This window comes from Schistocerca gregaria, chromosome 2 (genome assembly GCF_023897955.1).
Source record: "Schistocerca gregaria isolate iqSchGreg1 chromosome 2, iqSchGreg1.2, whole genome shotgun sequence".
In the NCBI taxonomy this organism is placed as follows: Eukaryota; Metazoa; Arthropoda; class Insecta; order Orthoptera; family Acrididae; genus Schistocerca; species Schistocerca gregaria.
In genome coordinates this window covers 164,949,941-164,968,071 of record NC_064921.1, presented here as the reverse complement: position 1 = coordinate 164,968,071, position 18,131 = coordinate 164,949,941, and the positions used below count along the sequence as shown (strand labels likewise).

General features: G+C 44.5%; 1 protein-coding gene across 1 annotated transcript in view; it reads right to left on the bottom strand.

The window, feature by feature from the left end:
• The window catches only part of LOC126336594 (uncharacterized transporter slc-17.2-like), a 1,359,524-nt gene that overhangs the window by 90,602 nt on the left and 1,250,791 nt on the right, over positions 1-18,131 (bottom strand). The window contains exon 9 of the mRNA XM_050000458.1: positions 4,292-4,447. Within this exon, the coding sequence (XP_049856415.1) occupies positions 4,292-4,447 (156 nt within the window). The remainder of the gene's footprint in view (positions 1-4,291; positions 4,448-18,131) is intronic.

Here is an 18,131-nt window from a genome sequence, read left to right as displayed (position 1 = left end):
AATATTGCTCGACGATACCGCCAGATTGCCGTGTATTGCAGACACATTGCAGCGATGCTGACGGCACTGCTCTTTGGGCAAAATGTGGCTTTCAATATGGCCCTACTTTCGCCCCCAGCAGTCCTGTTGGGTAAAGCCTAGATACAGTGCCTGTCTAACCTGTCCACTTTAGAATTGTCGTTTTAGCTGAGCGCGCTGCGTACAGTTATACCCATATTGTCCAACACCATTGGTGAGGTAGCACCAATATGAAACAGAGAACAGTCGATACACAGTGTTTCGAATGGTGCCAAATTGTGGCATACTTACTGCAGCTGGTCTGTTGAGGGCTCATAGTATACTAATTTATGTAGGTTACCAATTAATAATAAGATTGGCAGATATGCTCCGCAAAGTCACTATTGGCCACTGAGTAAAAATATTTGACAACTACTGGTATAGTGCGGATATACCCAAGTTCCATCAGTATGAACGATGTGTTTCTTCGCACCTTTCTCGTTTTCGCTCATTGTGTTAAGAAAGCGTGCATGCCGTTCTAAAATGTCCTCCCTCTCAACCAAAAATATTCTTCTATACTCAAGTTTTTTAAAACATAACATATCCTTCAAACTTTTTCAGAAACTGATTCGTTTCTCTCTGAAAATAATGTTTGCATCCTCCATCGCCCAGCTGTAATGCTTTCGAAGTGCGGATGTTTCTCTTTTAACGTCGTGATGTTCTAAGAACTTTATCATCACCAAACGCTTAATCAAGTCGTCGAGATACTTCGTTTTCTTCATAATTCTCTTCTTCCTTGGGGTCACAATTTTCTGCCCACTCCGTCTGGATTTCTTAACGTCGTTCATTACATTACGCACTGTCCTTACACTCTTTCCTACTGCGGCCGCTGTTCTCTCCATAGATCTTTCTAACGGTATTAGTGAACTTTTCCACTTTTCTTCTAGACGGAAACGAGCTACCTTATTTATTAAATTTTTCCATGTGAGCGTTTTTTTCTATAGCGTATATTTGCGCGATGACTATCCACTGCAACAGAAGCTAAAAATACGCTGCAGCAGTAACACAATACGTGGCTGCAAAATGCCCACCCACGTTCGTCAGTCTTATGCTGTCGAATATTATCGGACTCTTTCGGTCCAATTGAAACGAGTGCGTGTTAATTTTTGTAAAATTGTTTCTTATTTTTGGGTGTCGAAATCGCCCTCGTAACGTTTGAATTGCTTAGACATGCGCGCGCGCTACTGCTACGGTCGCAGGTTCGAATCCTGCCTCGAGCATGGATGTGTGTGATGTCCTTAGATTAGTTAGGCTTAAGTAGTTCTAAGTCTAGGAGACTGATGACCTCAGATGTTAAGCCCTATAGTGCTTAGACCCATTTGAACCATTTGACAATCGCGCGCAGCCTCGACAAAGATGCTCCACCGCACAAAGATGACTCAGTGATGATCTTTGTTCTGTGAAGATGCACGCTAGATGTATTCGGTAATCGTGAGAGAGTAGAGGAGACACTCTGTTGAGCTTTGGTGTTCGATGGGAACAGTTGAGTTTTGCAATTAATGGTTCAAATGGCTCTATGCACTATGGGACTTAACATCTGAAGTCATCAGTCCCCTAGACTTTGAACTACATAAACCTAACTAACCTAAGGACATCACACACATCCGTGCCCGAGGCAGGATTAGAACCTGCAACCGTAGCAGCAGCGCGGTTCCAGACTAAAGCGCCTAGAACCGCTCGGCCACGGCAGCCGGCTTTGGAATTATATTATGAGTCTATAGGAACTTATGCCGAAGAGGAAAAAAATTGGTTTTTAACTTCATGCGATAATATTTGCAGCAGCGGTTTGATAACGCAGCATTCTTGGTTCGTCGGGCATCCAGGTCAGGAATCCTTTTGATTCTCATTCTTTTGTTAGAATTTATGGATCATTGAGACAGAAATGGATTTAAGAATTGGAGTTTGGAAGTTTATTTAAGGAGAGATTTTATATGTGGCGTTCAATTTTTGTAAGCTCAATTTTTGTAATTCTTGGATTATAGTTACATGATTTGAGTGAAAGCTTGAGTGTTTTTGAAGTTTCATTAAATGTTATTAAGTCTAAGGGAATGAAAGTGGGATTGAGTTCATTTAAATATGAGCCATTGTCCAAATCCCAAGAGCCCATTAATTTTCAGTTATTTAAAAACCATTATCAAAATATTATTAACCACTAATGATAACAATGTTTTTCAGAGTACCCATTGCGCCTCTGCGTATTTCTGTAATTAGATTTAGCCGATTTGTTATCGAGATGTGCTGTAGCTACGAGAGCAGTCTGCACCATGGTAAGACAAATTGTGTAGCGAACAGATTCTTTCTTTAACTAAATTTCACAGGGACCAACTTTAACCTCAAAAGTAATCAGTTTTCTTTTATCAAAGTTCATAATCAGATTTTGTTATTACAGTAATTTTCAGACAGGCAATGATTTTTTTAAGATTCTCACAGTTGAATTTTGTCACTGGCAATTAGCGTTAAGCTACCTGCAGATTCAGATTCACTTCCACATTCATTTTCACTCACTAAAACTAATCTAAACTGATAACTTCCACTGTCCGTACGTAAACAAAGCTTAGTTCCGCATTCTGCCGTCGCGACTGTAAAATGAACAGGTTATACATAAAACTTCCTGGAAGATTAAAACTGTGCGCCGGACCGAGACTCGAACTCGGGACCTTTGCCTTTCGCGGGCAAGTGCTCTACCGACTGACCTACCCATGCAAGACTCACGCCCCTTCCTCACAGCTTTAATTCCGCCAGTACCTCGTCTCCTACCTTCCATACTTGGCAGAAGCTCTCCTGCGGTAGAGCACTTGCCCGCGAAAGGCAAACGTCCCGAGTTCGAGTCTCGGTGCGGCACAGTTTTAATCTTCCAGGAAGTTTCATATCAGCCCACACTCCGCTGTAGAGTGAAAATTTCATTCTAGGTTATACGAGGGTCAGTCAAAAAGTAATGCCTCCTATTTTTTTCTACGTTTAATTGTCAGGAAATTTAAATGCAATTACATAGGTTGAAAACCACAACATTGAGGATCATTTTGTCATTTTTCAATGTAATCTCCGCCCATCTCTACAGTTTTGGTCCATCTTTGAACAAGGGCATGTATCCCAGCACGGTAAAAATCACAGCTCTGCTTCCTAAGCCATTGACGCACGGATGTTTTGACGGCCTCCTCATCTTCAAAGTGAATTCCACGATGAGCTTCTTTTAGTGACCCGAACAGATGGAAGTCTGATGGTGCCAGGTCAGGGCTGTATGGGGGATGAGGCAAAACCTCCCATCCAATTTTGACAATCTCGTCAGAGGTGTGACGACTGGTGTGTGGTCTTGCATTGTCCTCCAAAAGAAGAACATCTGCCATTGATTTTGTTGGGCGAACTCGCTGAAGACGTGCTTTAAGTTTTTTGAATCACACCCTCTGTATCCCAGAAAACTGTTGCCATAACTTTCCCTGCCGATCGCACAGTTTTGAATTTTTTCTTCCTCGGCGAGCTTGTGTGACGCCACTCCATTGACTGCCTCTTTGATTCGGGTTCAAAAAATGCACCCATGTTTCGTCCCCGGTCACAATTTTTTTCAGAAACTCATCTCCCTCCAAACGGAAGCGCTGCAAGTGTTGGGAGGCTATTGTTTTCCTTGCCTCTTTATTCTGATCGGTTAACATTCTTGGAACCCACCGTGCACAAACTTTTGAGTACCCCAATTGTTTAATAATCGTGATCACACTGCCTTTACTAAGAGAAATAATGCGACACACTTCATCTGCATTCACCCGACGGTCACCACGAATGATGTCATCAACTTGCTGAATGTTGTGTGGAGTCACTGCACTCACCGGCCTGCCGCTCCGCTTTTCGTCAGTCAACGGTGTTTGCCCTTCAGCTTCCTTTCAACGACGAACCCATCGTCTAACAGTGCTGACATCCACTGTCACAACACCATACACCTTCTTCAGTCTTTCATGAATGCGTATGGTCGTTTCACCTTCTGCATTCAAGAATTCAATCACACAACGCTGTCTCAAACGAACATCGATGTCGGCCATCTTACAAACTTCTGCTGTGCTGCCACCTGTTGACACAGAAAGTTACTACTGCAGTGGATTGCAGAAGGTTTGAGGAATGGCGCCAAATTCAAATTTTTCACTTAACTTTATTTTTTTAAGTAGAAAAAAAATGGGAGGCATTACTTTTTGACCGACCCTCGTACATACTTTAGATAGGATAGAGAATAGAGGACAACGAGACTCGCCTGCGAAGTTGGGCGCCAGGTCCATGCAACTGGCGGTGGCGCCAGCGGGGGTGGCTCCCGTGACGACGACGGCGGCCGTGTACAGGGCTGCTGGCACGGCGGGGTCGCAGCCACTGTAGCCCAGCACGAACAGCAACGCGCTGGCCGGCAGGTGCGCTGGTCGAACGGGTAAACAAGGTGCTGAGGTACAACACAATATGGAGTCGTCATTTACAGTCGAAAAATTTATCTGACGACGACTTCCTGCTTGTCATCCCAAAATTCAATGGAGATTTTTTTTGCTATTTCTTTTATCTGTTATCTACAAGAAAGAACAGACCGAATGTTGCACATGAAATGGCATTATTATAGCACAAAATACTTTAACATAGTTTCAAATGTGTTAGTAACAACGAAGCAATATGCTGTTTAAGAGGGGAGAAAAATCTAGATAGAACATCAGCATAAGAGAAAAATAATAATTTAAAAAACTAAAGAAAGGTATACATATTAGCATCTGGTGCACAGGTATTTGTTCATCCGGAATCTAGAAGGCACATGCTACTAGTTTGTTACACTATTCTGGATTGCACTACTATACAACACTGCTAAACAGCGCTATATTGCACACCACCACACTACACTTTTGTTCTTGGTATCAGAACCAGGCTAGATTTCTTATATGTCTAGATGGTTAGCCCCCAGCGCGCTGAGATGCAACACAGGATTCACAGACACTGTGCTGCTTTTCCGCCCAAGGTACGGAGATTGGAGGATGGCTGTAATGTAAGGGTCTCAAGAAAGCCTTCCTGGTCCTCCCCGAAGCTCATCTCCTGCCGCTGGCTGTCCCTGCCCTGTTCGGTACAGTACTGTTCATGCCAGACATGTGGGTGTTTGCCCTCAATGAGACATGCAGAATAACATCAGGATGCTTGGGAGCAACGCCTACGTAGAGCCTGGCGTGGATAGCCCCACCAGATATAAGATGGGAAATTGCCGCCAACGCAGACAGAAGCAAAGTGGAACCCACTGCGTGGACAACCTCGCCCAAGAAGGCTGAGATGTAGGAAGATCTTTCTAAAAATTTCCCTCAAAGAGAGTACATCACCGACAATGGCACGACAAAACCTGTGGACAAGCAGAAACGGAGATATCATGTATCTCATCTTCGGAGGCTCTCCCCCCACCCTCCTCTCACTCCCCCCACCCCACGGTGAAAACCTGCGATGGAAAACGTGGAAGTCACTCAACAGAGTAAGAGGTGGGCTGGGTAGAACAGAGGATAATATGGTCAAATGGAACTATCAAGGCGACACATCAACTTCATGCGAATGTAGAGCCGAACAAAGCTGTCCTAAGTGCTCAGTTTCCTGCACGCTGGAGGACATCTTGTGGGCCAGGCACAATGCCGTTGAGCTTGCTAATTTCTGGTCTGATTATATTTAGCGTTTGTAATCTGTTTATATATAACTATTATTACATGGCTCTATTTGCCTCACACTGTATCTGTATTTCCTTTGTATATATTTATTTTATATATTTAGTTTGCTTTTATCTTTTTGCCTATTTTTGTGCAACATTTTTGACACAAATAAATAAATAAAATCTCTTTACGGCTACCAGACGGCTGTTGTACGTGGATGTTCTGCCGTAGCGCGTCTCGTTGTAATGGTTTCTGGTCTCTTCTTGGTAGTCCCTCAGTCCATGCGGGTGTGCAGCTCATAGAATGATATTTTAGCTGCCAGCGAGTTCAACTTATGGCGTGGTTCTTCATTCCTTATTATATAATAAACTGCTGCATGTCCAAATGCGTTCTTCTGCTGGTCTGTATCATCTTGTCTGATGATACATTCCCAGACGATGTCATCCGGGGAGCCGACTGCTGCATGTTCACAAGTACATGTAGTGCGCTGTCGTATTATTAGTAAGTAGCTGGGACACGCACCATGGAGTATTAATTACACCGGGAAAGCTTCAAGATGGAGAGTGGAAACTTCTTTCATCAGTTGCCTAAGGCTGCTTGGTAAAATAAGTTTCCTGAAACGATTAGTCATCGATTCCCGTTCTGAATAACTGCGATTAAATAGTTTTACCGGGTGACCAAAAAGTCAGTATAAATTTGAAAACTTAATAACCCACGGAATAATGTAGATAGAGAGGTAAAAACTGCCACTCATGCTTGGAATGACACGGGGTTTTATTAGAGCCAAAAAAAGAGTTCACAAAATGTCCGACAGATGGCGCTGGACAGCAAAACTGCTACCGTGACGGTTGATATGTTACAGAATCGCATCATCCCCAGCATAACTGATAAACACCTGATGGAACGTACGATGTTTATGCAGGATGGCGCTCCACCTCATATTGCTAGACGCGTGAAAGATCTCTTACGCGCATCGTTTGCTGATGATCGTGTGCTCAGCCGCCACTTTCGTCATGCTTGGCCTCCCAGGTCCCCAGACCTCAGTCTGTGCTATTATTGGCTTTGGAGTTACTTGAAGTCGCAAGTGTATCGTTATCCACCGACATCTCTAGGGATGCTGAAAGACAACATCCGACGCCAATGCCTCACCGTAATTCCGGACATGCTTTACAGTGCTGTTCACAACATTATTCCTCGACTACAGCTATTGTTGAGGAATATGGTGGACATATTGAGCATTTCCTGTAAAGAACATCATCTTTGCTTTGTCTTACTTTGTTGTGCTAATTATTGCTATTCTGGTCAGATGAAAACCCCATGTCATTCCAAGCATGTGTGTCAATTTGTACCTCTCTATCTACATTATTCCGTGATTTATTCAGTTTTCAAATTTATGCTGACTTTTTGGTCACCCAGTATTTATTCACTCGCATTGTCCATCTCCGTAGTCGAGATTGCTGACATGCGTTTGTGCGGTGGCGCTCGATTTGGAGTAACTGATTCGAATCATGGTGGTGAAAGAAATTTTCATCATAAGTTTTTGGGCGGGAAGGGGAGGAGAGGTAGTGGCGTACAGTTTCTAACCCCCGGACTTTTAACCAGTGTCCTAGCTTATATCCCTAACCTGCCCACTGTGTCTCATGGGGTGATCCGATGTGACATTGATGACGCTCCATCTGTCTGATGTTGACGTTATGCTAGGCGGCTCCAGTGGTTCTGTTCGAGAGGAATGGGTTCTTTTGCAGATACCAGGTTTCAACCACATTCTTCCCTTCATCCATAACAACACAACCATACACAACATTGTTCAAGTGTGAGACATATGTTGTTTTCGTACCTCTTTCATTAACTCTACGATCGATCAGTTTAGCCGGCCGCGGTGGTCTCGCGGTTCTAGGCGCTCAGTCCGGAACCGCGGGACTGCTACGGTCCCAGGTTCGAATCCTGCCTCGGGCATGGATGTGGGTGATGTCCTTAGGTTAGTTAGGTTTAATTAGTTCTAAGTTCTAGGGGATTGGTGACCACAGATGTTAAATCCCATAGTGCTCAGAGCCATTTTTTGATCGATCAGTTTACCTTGGTATCATATTATATTTTTTCCTATTTTCATTTCTCCGAAATAATACCGTGTCCAGAGGAAGTGTCCGCTTAAACTACGTTTTATTCTTAATTTTTCACTTCCCTTTCTGTTTAGCAAATCCCAGCTCAGTGCTGCTTGACTGCAGTGCATGAATATGTTTGGTCGGATTTCTGCTCTGTCTTAGTGAAGGAGCACAGGGAGTTAACGTTTATCCTTCGTGACTCAGTTCAGGGGTGGACACAGTAAAGCACTGTAGAAGCGCCCAACGGCACATTCCTGCGTGGTAGTACTTCGGGTCCTGCAAAAAATAAACTTATGTCGGATACAGTGTCGGTGTGATGGAAGACAACACAGGTGGCTGCCATCCGAAGCTGTTACAGTCAGCGACCTGAAATGGTGAGAAACAAGTAACTGTAAGCGTGGTTGGCGATGAGTTGTGGGTTCCAAAGTAATTAATAACTTCATCACTATTTTCATCTTTCCTCCTTTGGTTAACAGTTAACTTATGAGACAATCTAGAATCGTTGTTTCAGCGCGTCTGAGTGGTTAGTTCTTTTAAAAAAACTGTGTCCCGAAATACTCCATCCTCTTATTTGCTACTGAAGCTGTAATTAGCGGAGCTTTAACTTGGCTCTCTCAGTTTGCTTCGTAAATGCTCTGTAGCTTACGTTGCAAAAGTGTCAGTTTTAGCTTTCTTTTCTCACAGTTTGTTTTAACGAAGTAAGTCACGTATTTGCACGATTGACACCCACTCCAATGTAGTTTCCTTTTCCCCAGTGCATAGAATACGCTCCACACTTACCTCACTCCAATTTAGTGTCACTCTGCTGCGAATGTGTACAGGACAATTAGATGAACTAAGTTAACATTCGCGTATTGGAAAATTCCATGAGAGCTGGACAAGAAAAGGTTAATAATGTTGTATTTTGGAGTGCTGGTTTAAAATCACCAGTTTACCAATTCCGTGTAACTGTAGTCGGTGGTATAAATTAGAACGGTACCAACTGCATGTATATATCCGGTAGTCGTCATCCTAAGGCTGTACTGAGTTCGCGTTACCTTGCGTAGGATTGGGATAAAATCTCTCCAGTACGCTCGTTTCCTGAGGGTAGGATATACAGATTTCCGTCGTACTATTGCTTCGTAATAAGTTATAGCCTGCCTTTGGAAACAGTTTTTCCAGTATTACTATACATCTTCTATTTTCAGTTTGCACCGCATTAATTAATAGGTTATAAATTCTTAAGTACCTGAGTCAGTATCTGTATTTCACCCAGATGAGCTGTGAGAGTAGAATACAACTTCGGATTCACAATGTGTAATGATGCGTGTCTCTTTGTCCCTTTTCTCTAGCTGTGATCAACTCTTGTTCACAAAGTAACTTCCAACAGTTGTCATTGTTTAGGTTAAGGTCTCATACCGCACCTTAATTGCCATTTGAGATAGATTACCTTGCTTGTAGTACAATCAATGCGTCGATATTAATATGATAAATACACTGAAGAGCCAAAGAAACTGGTACACCTGCCTAACATCGTGTAGGGGCCCCGCGAGCACGCAGAAGAGAAACAACACGACGTGGCATGGACTCGACTAATGTCTGAAGTAGTGCTGGAGAGACTTGACACCATGAATCCTGCAGAGCTGTCCGTAAATTCGTAAGAGTAGGAGGGGATGGAGATCTCTTCTGATCAGCACGTTGCAAGGTGTCCCAGATATTCTCAATAATGTTCATGTCTGGGGAGTCCGGTGGCCAGCGGAACTCTTTAAACTCAGAAGAGTCTTGCTGGAGCCACTCTGCAGCTATTCTGGACTTTTGGTGTGTCGCACTGTCCTGCTGAAATTTCCCAAGTTCGTCGGAATGTACAATGCACATGAATGGATGCACGTGACTACACAAGGTGCTTAGGAACGTGTCACCTGTCAGAGTCGTATCTAGTCGTATCATGGGTGCCGTATCACTCCAGCTGCACACACCCCACACCGTTACAGAGGCTCCACGAGCTTGAACAGTGCCCTGCTGACATGCAGGGTCCATGGATTCGTGAGCGTGTCTCCGTACCCGTACATGTCCATCATCTCGATACAATTTGAAACAAGACTCGTACGATCAGACGATATGTTTACAGTTATCAACAGACCAGAGTCGCTGTTGACGGGCCCATGCGACGCTCAAAATCGTTCAAATGGCTCTAAGCGCTATGGCACTTAACATCTGAGTTCATCAGTCCCCTAGAACTTAGAACTACTGAAATCTAACTAACGTACGGGCAGCACTCACATCCAAGCCCGAGGCAGGATTCGAACCTGCGTCCGTAACGGTCGCGCGGTTGCAGACTGAAGCGCCTAGAACCGCTCAGCCACACCAGCCGGCTACAACCGCTCGGCCACAGCGGCCGGCCCATGCGAGGCGCAAAGCTTTGTGTCGTGCAGTCATCGAGAATACACCAATCCGTATCCGGCCCCGAACGCCCATATCGATGATGTTTCGTTGAATGGTCTGCACGATTACACTTGTTGATGACCCAGCATTGAAATCTGCAGAGCTGGTCTCGGTGGCCGAGCGGTTCTAGGCGCTTCAGTCCGGAACCGCGCGACTGCTACGGTCGAAGGTTCGAATCCTGCATCGGGCATGGATGTGTGTGATGTCCTTAGGTTAGTTAGGTTTAAGTAGTTCTAAGTTCTAGGGGACTGATGACCTTAGATGTTAAGTCCCATAGTGCTCAGAGCCATTTTTGAAATCTACAGCAGCTTGCGGAAGGGTTGAACGTATGTCACGCTTAACGATTCTCTTCAGTCGTCGTTGGTCCCGTTTTTCCGGCCGCTGCGATGTCGGAGATTTGAAGTTTTACTGGATTCCTGATCACACTTCACCGCTATCTCGGAGGTGCTGCGGCCCATCGCTGGTGCGCCGAATATAACACCACGTTCAGACTCACTCAAATCTTGATAACCTGCCATTGTAGCAGGCATAACGTATCTAGTAACTGCACCAGACACTTGAATTCTTATAGACGTTGCCGACCGCAGCGCCATATTCTACTTGTTTACATACTTCTGTATGTGAATACGCATGTCTATGCTAATTTATTTGGCGCTTCATTACAGTTGTCTGTGTTATGAGGAATAGTAAGGCGAAAGATGTTGTCAGACAAGGTTTGAGTTAGATATGTGAGTGGAATTTTCTACCCTGTAATGGCCAACGATAACAAATGAGGCGCGAGAGATCCGAAAGACATTTGCCACACAACGGTCACATCCTGCAAGCATTGAGCGTCACGAATCGCCTTAAGAGATACATTAAATCCCCGCTCCTTCCTCCAGATCTCGGTTTCTCATAGTTTTTTTCTAAATTTGTTTCGTCAACTATCGCAATAGTTCATTTCGAAAGGATAGTGCCGATTTCCTTCACAATTCTTGCGCATTTCGAAGTGTTGCAACGTCTCTAATTATCTTTCGTCGTCCACTGGGTGCTAAGTTGCATCCTTTCTTTCACCCTAGTATAGATGGACAAAAAATAAAAGTTGTTTAAGAAAAATACCTTTTTATAACATCTATCAAAATTATGGTGCGTATAGATAAGAAAGATTTCTTAGTTTACAACTGAATCTTTTATTTGTGTTTACCAAACGTATTTTACCTATTCATGCTAAACATCAGCAATGGTCTATAAAATAAAGGAAATAAATTCATTACACATATTTTAGGGGAGTATTTGTAGTGATCCTTGGCCGTTTTATGTCCTTTTATGTATCAATGTTTTTTTCTGTATGTATTATGTGCATCTACTATGTAAAGAAGTACATCGTCAGTGGTCTGTAAAATCAAGGAAATAATATAATTACACATACTTTAGCGGAGAATTTGTAGTGATTCTCGGCAGTTTATTGTCCTTTTTGAGTATCTATGTTTTCTTCTATATGCATTATGTGCATCTACTATATAAAGAAGTACATACGAATACATGAAGAGTGCTTAAAGATGAATGTAAAAAAAACTCACAACCATATACACTCCTGGAAATGGAAAAAAGAACACATTGACACCGGTGTGTCAGACCCACTGTAGTTGCTCCGGACACTGCGAGATGGCTGTACAAGCAATGATCACATGCACGACGCAGCGGACACACCAGGAACCGCGGTGTTGGCCGTCGAATGGCGCTAGCTGCGCAGCATTTGTGCACCGCCGCCGTCAGTGTCAGCCAGTTTGCCGTGGCATACGGAGCTCCATCGCAGTCTTTAACACTGGTAGCATGCCGCGACAGCGTGGGCGTGAACCGTATGTGCAGTTGACGGACTTTGAGCGAGGGCGTATAGTGGGCATGCGGGAGGCCGGGTGGACGTACCGCCGAATTGCTCAACACGTGGGGCGTGAGGTCTCCACAGTACATCGATGTTGTCGCCAGTGGTCGGCGGAAGGTGCACGTGCCCGTCGACCTAGGACCGGACCGCAGCGACGCACGGATGCACTCCAAGACCGTAGGATCCTACACAGTGCCGTAGGGGACCGCACCGCCACTTCCCAGCAAATTAGGGACACTGTTGCTCCTGGGGTACCGGCGAGGACCATTCGCAACCGTCTCCATGAAGCTGGGCTCCGGTCCCGCACACCGTTAGGCCGTCTTCCGCTCACGCCCCAACATCGTGCAGCCCGCCTCCAGTGGTGTCGCGACGGGCGTGAATGGAGGGACGAATGGAGACGTGTCATCTTCAGCGATGAGAGTCGCTTCTGCCTTGGTGCCAATGATGGTCGTATGCGTGTTTGGCGCCGTGCAGGTGAGCGCCACAATCAGGACTGCATACGACCGAGGCACACAGGGCCAACAACCGCCATCATGGTGTGGGGAGCGATCTCCTACACTGGCCGTACACCTCTGGTGATCGTCGAGGGGACACTGAATAGTGCACGGTACATCCAAACCGTCATCGAACCCATCGTTCTACCATTCCTAGACCGGCAAGGGAACTTGCTGTTCCAACAGGACAATGCACGTCCGCATGTATCCCGTGCCACCCAACGTGCTCTACAAGGTGTAAGTCAACTACCCTGGCCAGCAAGATCTCCGGATCTGTCCCCCATTGAGCATGTTTGGGACTGGATGAAGCGTCGTCTCACGCGGTCTGCACGTCCAGCACGAACGCTGGTCCAACTGAGGCGCCAGGTGGAAATGGCATGGCAAGCCGTTCCACAAGACTACATCCAGCATCTCTACGATCGTCTCGATGGGAGAATAGCAGCCTGCATTGCTGCGAAAGGTGGATATACACTGTACTAGTGCCGACATTGTGCATGCTCTGTTGCCTGTGTCTATGTGCCTGTGGTTCTGTCAGTGTGATCATGTGATGTATCTGACCCCAGGAATGTGTCAATAAAGTTTCCCCTTCCTGGGACAATGAATTCACGGTGTTCTTATTTCAATTTCCAGGAGTGTATTTGTTAATAGCTGGATAATTTAAATAAATTACCAAAACTCACTACAAATTTCCTCTTATGATATGTATAATTAATTTATTACCTTGATATTATAGAGCACTGATAGTATTTAGCATGAACAGGTGAAACACTTAGACACCAAGAAAACATTCAGTGGCAAAATTCGATTTTTTTCATTATCTGCTGGCTAGTGCCTCACATATCTTGCAATGCTTATTTCAATTATTTTGTGATTTATTGGAAGTATATACATACAAAGGGAGCAGCCATATTTGTGGCACATAAAGAAACAATAATTATTTTGTGTTTTATTGGAAGTACGGTATACACACATAAACGAGGCAGACACTTAAATATGTAGAAAATAAATAAAACGTTGATGCTCGAACAGTCCACGGGTGTACTGCTGGTCCATAGTGTCCAACGGGCACAATATTTCGGCGATCAGACATGTCGCCATCATCAGGTGCGCTGACGATGGCGACATGTCTGATCGCCGAAGTATACAAACGTACAACAGCTACAGTAAACCACCCATTACCATGACCGAAAGAATCATTAATATCTAAACTAAAATTAAGACGCCATCCATAAAAAACAGCAACGCCTGAGCAGCAACAGATTTGACTGGTATACGATTCTTCTTGTCTCCCCATGTTGTAGCAAATTCGATGTTCTCGATGGTTTTGTAGATAGTCTGTTTAGAACGGAGACGGTACCTCCTGTAAGGTATCTTGGAAGCGTTGAATGCAGTTGCCTGTGAAGCAGCAGCGCGACTGAGCCGCTGCGCTTTCTTTTTTTTTTCTTTATTGTAATTTTAATCACCTCATACAAGTCGGGCTGGCAACAGCATATTACCCTGCTCTTCAGCCTTGAGTGACCTTGAGTCGGACTCAAGGTCTAGCCTTACTGATGCGCCTGTCCGCTGAGCGCTAAGTCCAACGCTGGCGCGCCATCGTCAGACATGTCGCCCTCGTCAGGTGCGCTGACGATGGCGACATGTCTGATCGCCGAAATATTGTGCCCGTTGGACACTATGGACCGGCAGTACACCCGTGGACTGTTATAGCAAGAAATACGCTGGGAGAAACTAAAGAATCACAAAACATTGATGATTTCTACTTCATTGCGTTATATTTGGATAACGTTATTCAAGTGCTTTGGGATATAAATATTTTTGACCTTTTCGTCTTGTGCACTACAAATAAATGTTCAACTCCTGAGTATACAACATATAACTGACCTCGCGAAAACTAAGGATTTTTCAGATTTAATCCGCACAGTTGAAGCGGTTGACCTTGTGCTTGGTTGATGGTCGTTGTGAATGCTACACGAACGGGGAGCTTTAGGCATTTGAAATGAAATGACAGGTGAATCATAGGAATAGGTGGAATGAACACATCTCTGACTTTCCATCCGGAATTGTCGCCTCAGTGATGTTTGGTGTAAGTTTTCCGACGGCAAGCCTGGTCCCGTTGCACAGTCAAATTCGATTACTGTTGCGCAAAACAATTATTGGTGCTCCGATTTTGGGTGATAATTTTGAGTGACAATGCATGCGGTGGGACACCAGGAAGAGGTAGGGATGGCGGTTATCGCTGAAACAACCGGTTGTAGCTCACATCGTTTTTTTCCCCCACGCCAGTTGAAACTGACTGTTGAAACAGCTCAGAATAACCAATTTCTGAACATAACCGCCTTTCGATTTTTTCTTCCTATTATTTCCTATAACAAACGTAAAATCTAACAATGATTGAAAAATTTTGATTCCTTCTGCTTCAAGATGAGGCAGTGGCCTTGTCGCAGTGTTATCATCGCTTACCGTCAGATACCGAAGTTAAGCGCTATCGGACTTGGCTAGCACTTGCATAGGTGACCGTCCGACTCTGGAAAGCGCTGTTGGCAAGCGGGGTGCGTTGAGTCCTCGTGTGGTAAGTTGAGGAGCTGATTGACAGAGAAGTGGCGGCTCCGGTCGCGAAAACTGACAACGGCGGAGAGAGCATTGTGGTACCTACATGCCTGTCGGCTCAGGATGACACAGTGGTCGGTCGGTACCGTTGGGCCTACTGTGGGTTCACGAGCATTGCGCTCTCATTTAAATATATGGCCGAAATAGTCAGCCTACAGGAATTGTGAAACGAACCCTATCGTCCAGGACCGCACGCCACAAAGGGCGCAGATTTACCACGAGATGGGGAAACTCAAAGGCGTCTATTGTCTATTGAGGCCCAAGCGCTGTAGTGTGCAAGTGAGAAAGACGAGAACCTACGTTCAAATGGCTCTAAGCACTATGTGACTTAACATCTGATGACTTAACATCTGAGGTCATCAGTCCTCTAGACTTAGAACTATGTAAACCTAACTAACCTAAGGAATCACATACATCCATGCCCGAGGCAGGATTCGAACCTGCGACCGTAGCAGCAGCGCGGTTCCGGACTGAAGCGCCTAGAACGGCTCGGCCACAGTGGCCGGCAGAGCCCATGTCATAGGGAAACCCAGTAGAAGGCTTTTGTGGCCCAGGAGACGTAGCAGTGTTAAATATGGCGGACCTAAGATCGGCCATAAAGGGAAACATTTATGAAAACTATTTAATTCTGTAGTAAGGCAGGGAAAGAGCCACAGTAATTTTAATCTACCATCCTCCAAAATTTTCATGGCGATCCCAACACAACTTGTATATTGATCATATCTGTGGTGTGCGTACTGTAAGACCTTCGGTGCACACACCATCAATTATTTGACTTGTCGCTCTAACGAAGTAGGCGAGTGTCAGCAATATGTCTCGTGGTCTTATCGTGGCGCGTTTATCTTTTGCCGTTAGGTCAGACAATAGAAATGCCACTTGCATGCTTACAGTAGCAGATTGACGGTGACCAACTTTAAACAGAACTTGATTAATTTTCACACACATTTAATAGAATAATAAAAATCATGGATATTACATAACTTGATTGTTGATGCTGTTTACAATTGACAATCTGAAGTTCCTTTGGTCTTGGTACTTTAATCTTATTCTCACATATCTCTGATACTTGACAAAGTGTCTATTCATTTCTCTTCATGGCTATGTACAGGAATATGATAATCTTATTAGGCGCAGACTGAAACTTGACTATAGACTAATGTAGACTGTTACAGAATGTTGCAGACAAGTGCAGACTGACTAATCGAAGGTCTGTACACTCATTATAATACCTCGAGCGTTCAGGTATGACTGCGCGAGTGTGATCCTCGAGGAGGAAAGGTTCTACGTTAGCAGGAATCTCATTGGCTGCGTTACATATTAATACGCGGATCGGCGGAAGCAGAATTTGGCCCGTCTTTATGGCAGCGCCATCTCGTAGTGCGATGACGGACGAGCGCTGCGCCTGCGCTGTTGTGCTTAGCGGGACGCGCTCTATTGGAAAAGTTGTGTAAGCGCTGACTACGCGGAACTATGTACACAACAGTATCTATAATAGTTTATGATTTACTGTTAAAGTGAAATTAACAACTTTTGTAATGAAGACCTGAATGCTAAAGTCTGAACGCTTTGGTCGATCTTAACGATCGATGTTTCATATAGAAGAGCATCATTAAAATAACAAACATTGTAAATATCAACTCTCTAACTTTATTTGTTTAAAAGATATAGTAGATTTAAATTATCAGTATTTACAGTTAAGCATCAAGTCATCATTTCCTCCCCACAAAACACAGTGAACGAAGACAGCATGACACCTTATTGAAACATTAGGTAATAGATTATTTGTTGTAAAGTTTAGTGCATAACAGTTACTTTCGTTCTTTATTTATTTATCAGAAAGCACACTGGTGCAAGGCTACTGGCCGTGACCTTCAAAGTTAAGAAGGAAATTGTATTGGTTTTGAAACTTCGTGGCAGATTAAAACTATGTGCCGGACCGAGACTCGAACTCGGGACCTTCGCCTTTCGCAGGCAAGTGCTCTACCAGCAGGCCCCGAGTTCGAGTCTCGGTCCGGCACACAGTTTTAATCTGCCTAGAAGTTTCATATCAGCGCACACTCCGCTGCAGCGAGAAAATCTCATTCTGTATTAGTTTTATGTAAAAGAAATTAACAATGGATATAATTTTTACTTTAATTAGAACGTGAAAGTGGTCAAGCTTTGATTATTTAAATATGTTAAAATGTAAAATAACGTAGCATAAGCTGTAGACAATCAATTGGATGACTTCGGGAAAGGGAACCGCCCTAGTCAGTTGAGCGACAATGTTCGGAACGCGCGTGACGCGGTCGGAGACGGCCAGAGGGACAGATCGCCTGGAGACACCAAAGGGTACAGTTCGGAATGAGACGCGAAAACGGACAGTCCGTCTTTAGGCAGCCATGAAATGATACGACTTAGAAAATTTCGGGTTGTTTGGTATCGTGGGACTTAGTCTCTGACCGGAGAGGAGCAGCGCGCCTGATGTCAACTCTAACAAATGGTTCAAATGGCTTTGAGCACTATGGGACTTAACATCTATGGTCATCAGTCCCCTAGAACTTAGAACTACTAAACCTAACTAACCTAAGGACATCACACAACACCCAGTCATCACGAGACAGAGAAAATCCCTGACCCCGCCGGGAATCGATCCCGGGAACCCGGGCGCGGGAAGCGAGAATGCTACCGCACGAGAACGAGCTGCGGGCCAACTCAAACATTTCGTGAAGATAACTAGGTGGAATAGTAGACTTGCATTCCGCGATGAGATTGTGAATGGTCGAACTGTGTCAAATGTATATACGCTCGAGTGAAACAGTAACTCTAAATACGACCACTTTCGCTACTAGTTTGCTTTCGGAATAAACATTATTCTAACCAAATCGCAACTGTGTGGCCTACATCATTTATGGGTCATCAATTTAGTTCCCGGTATCATTATTACTGTTATTGTATGTTATATTAACTTTGT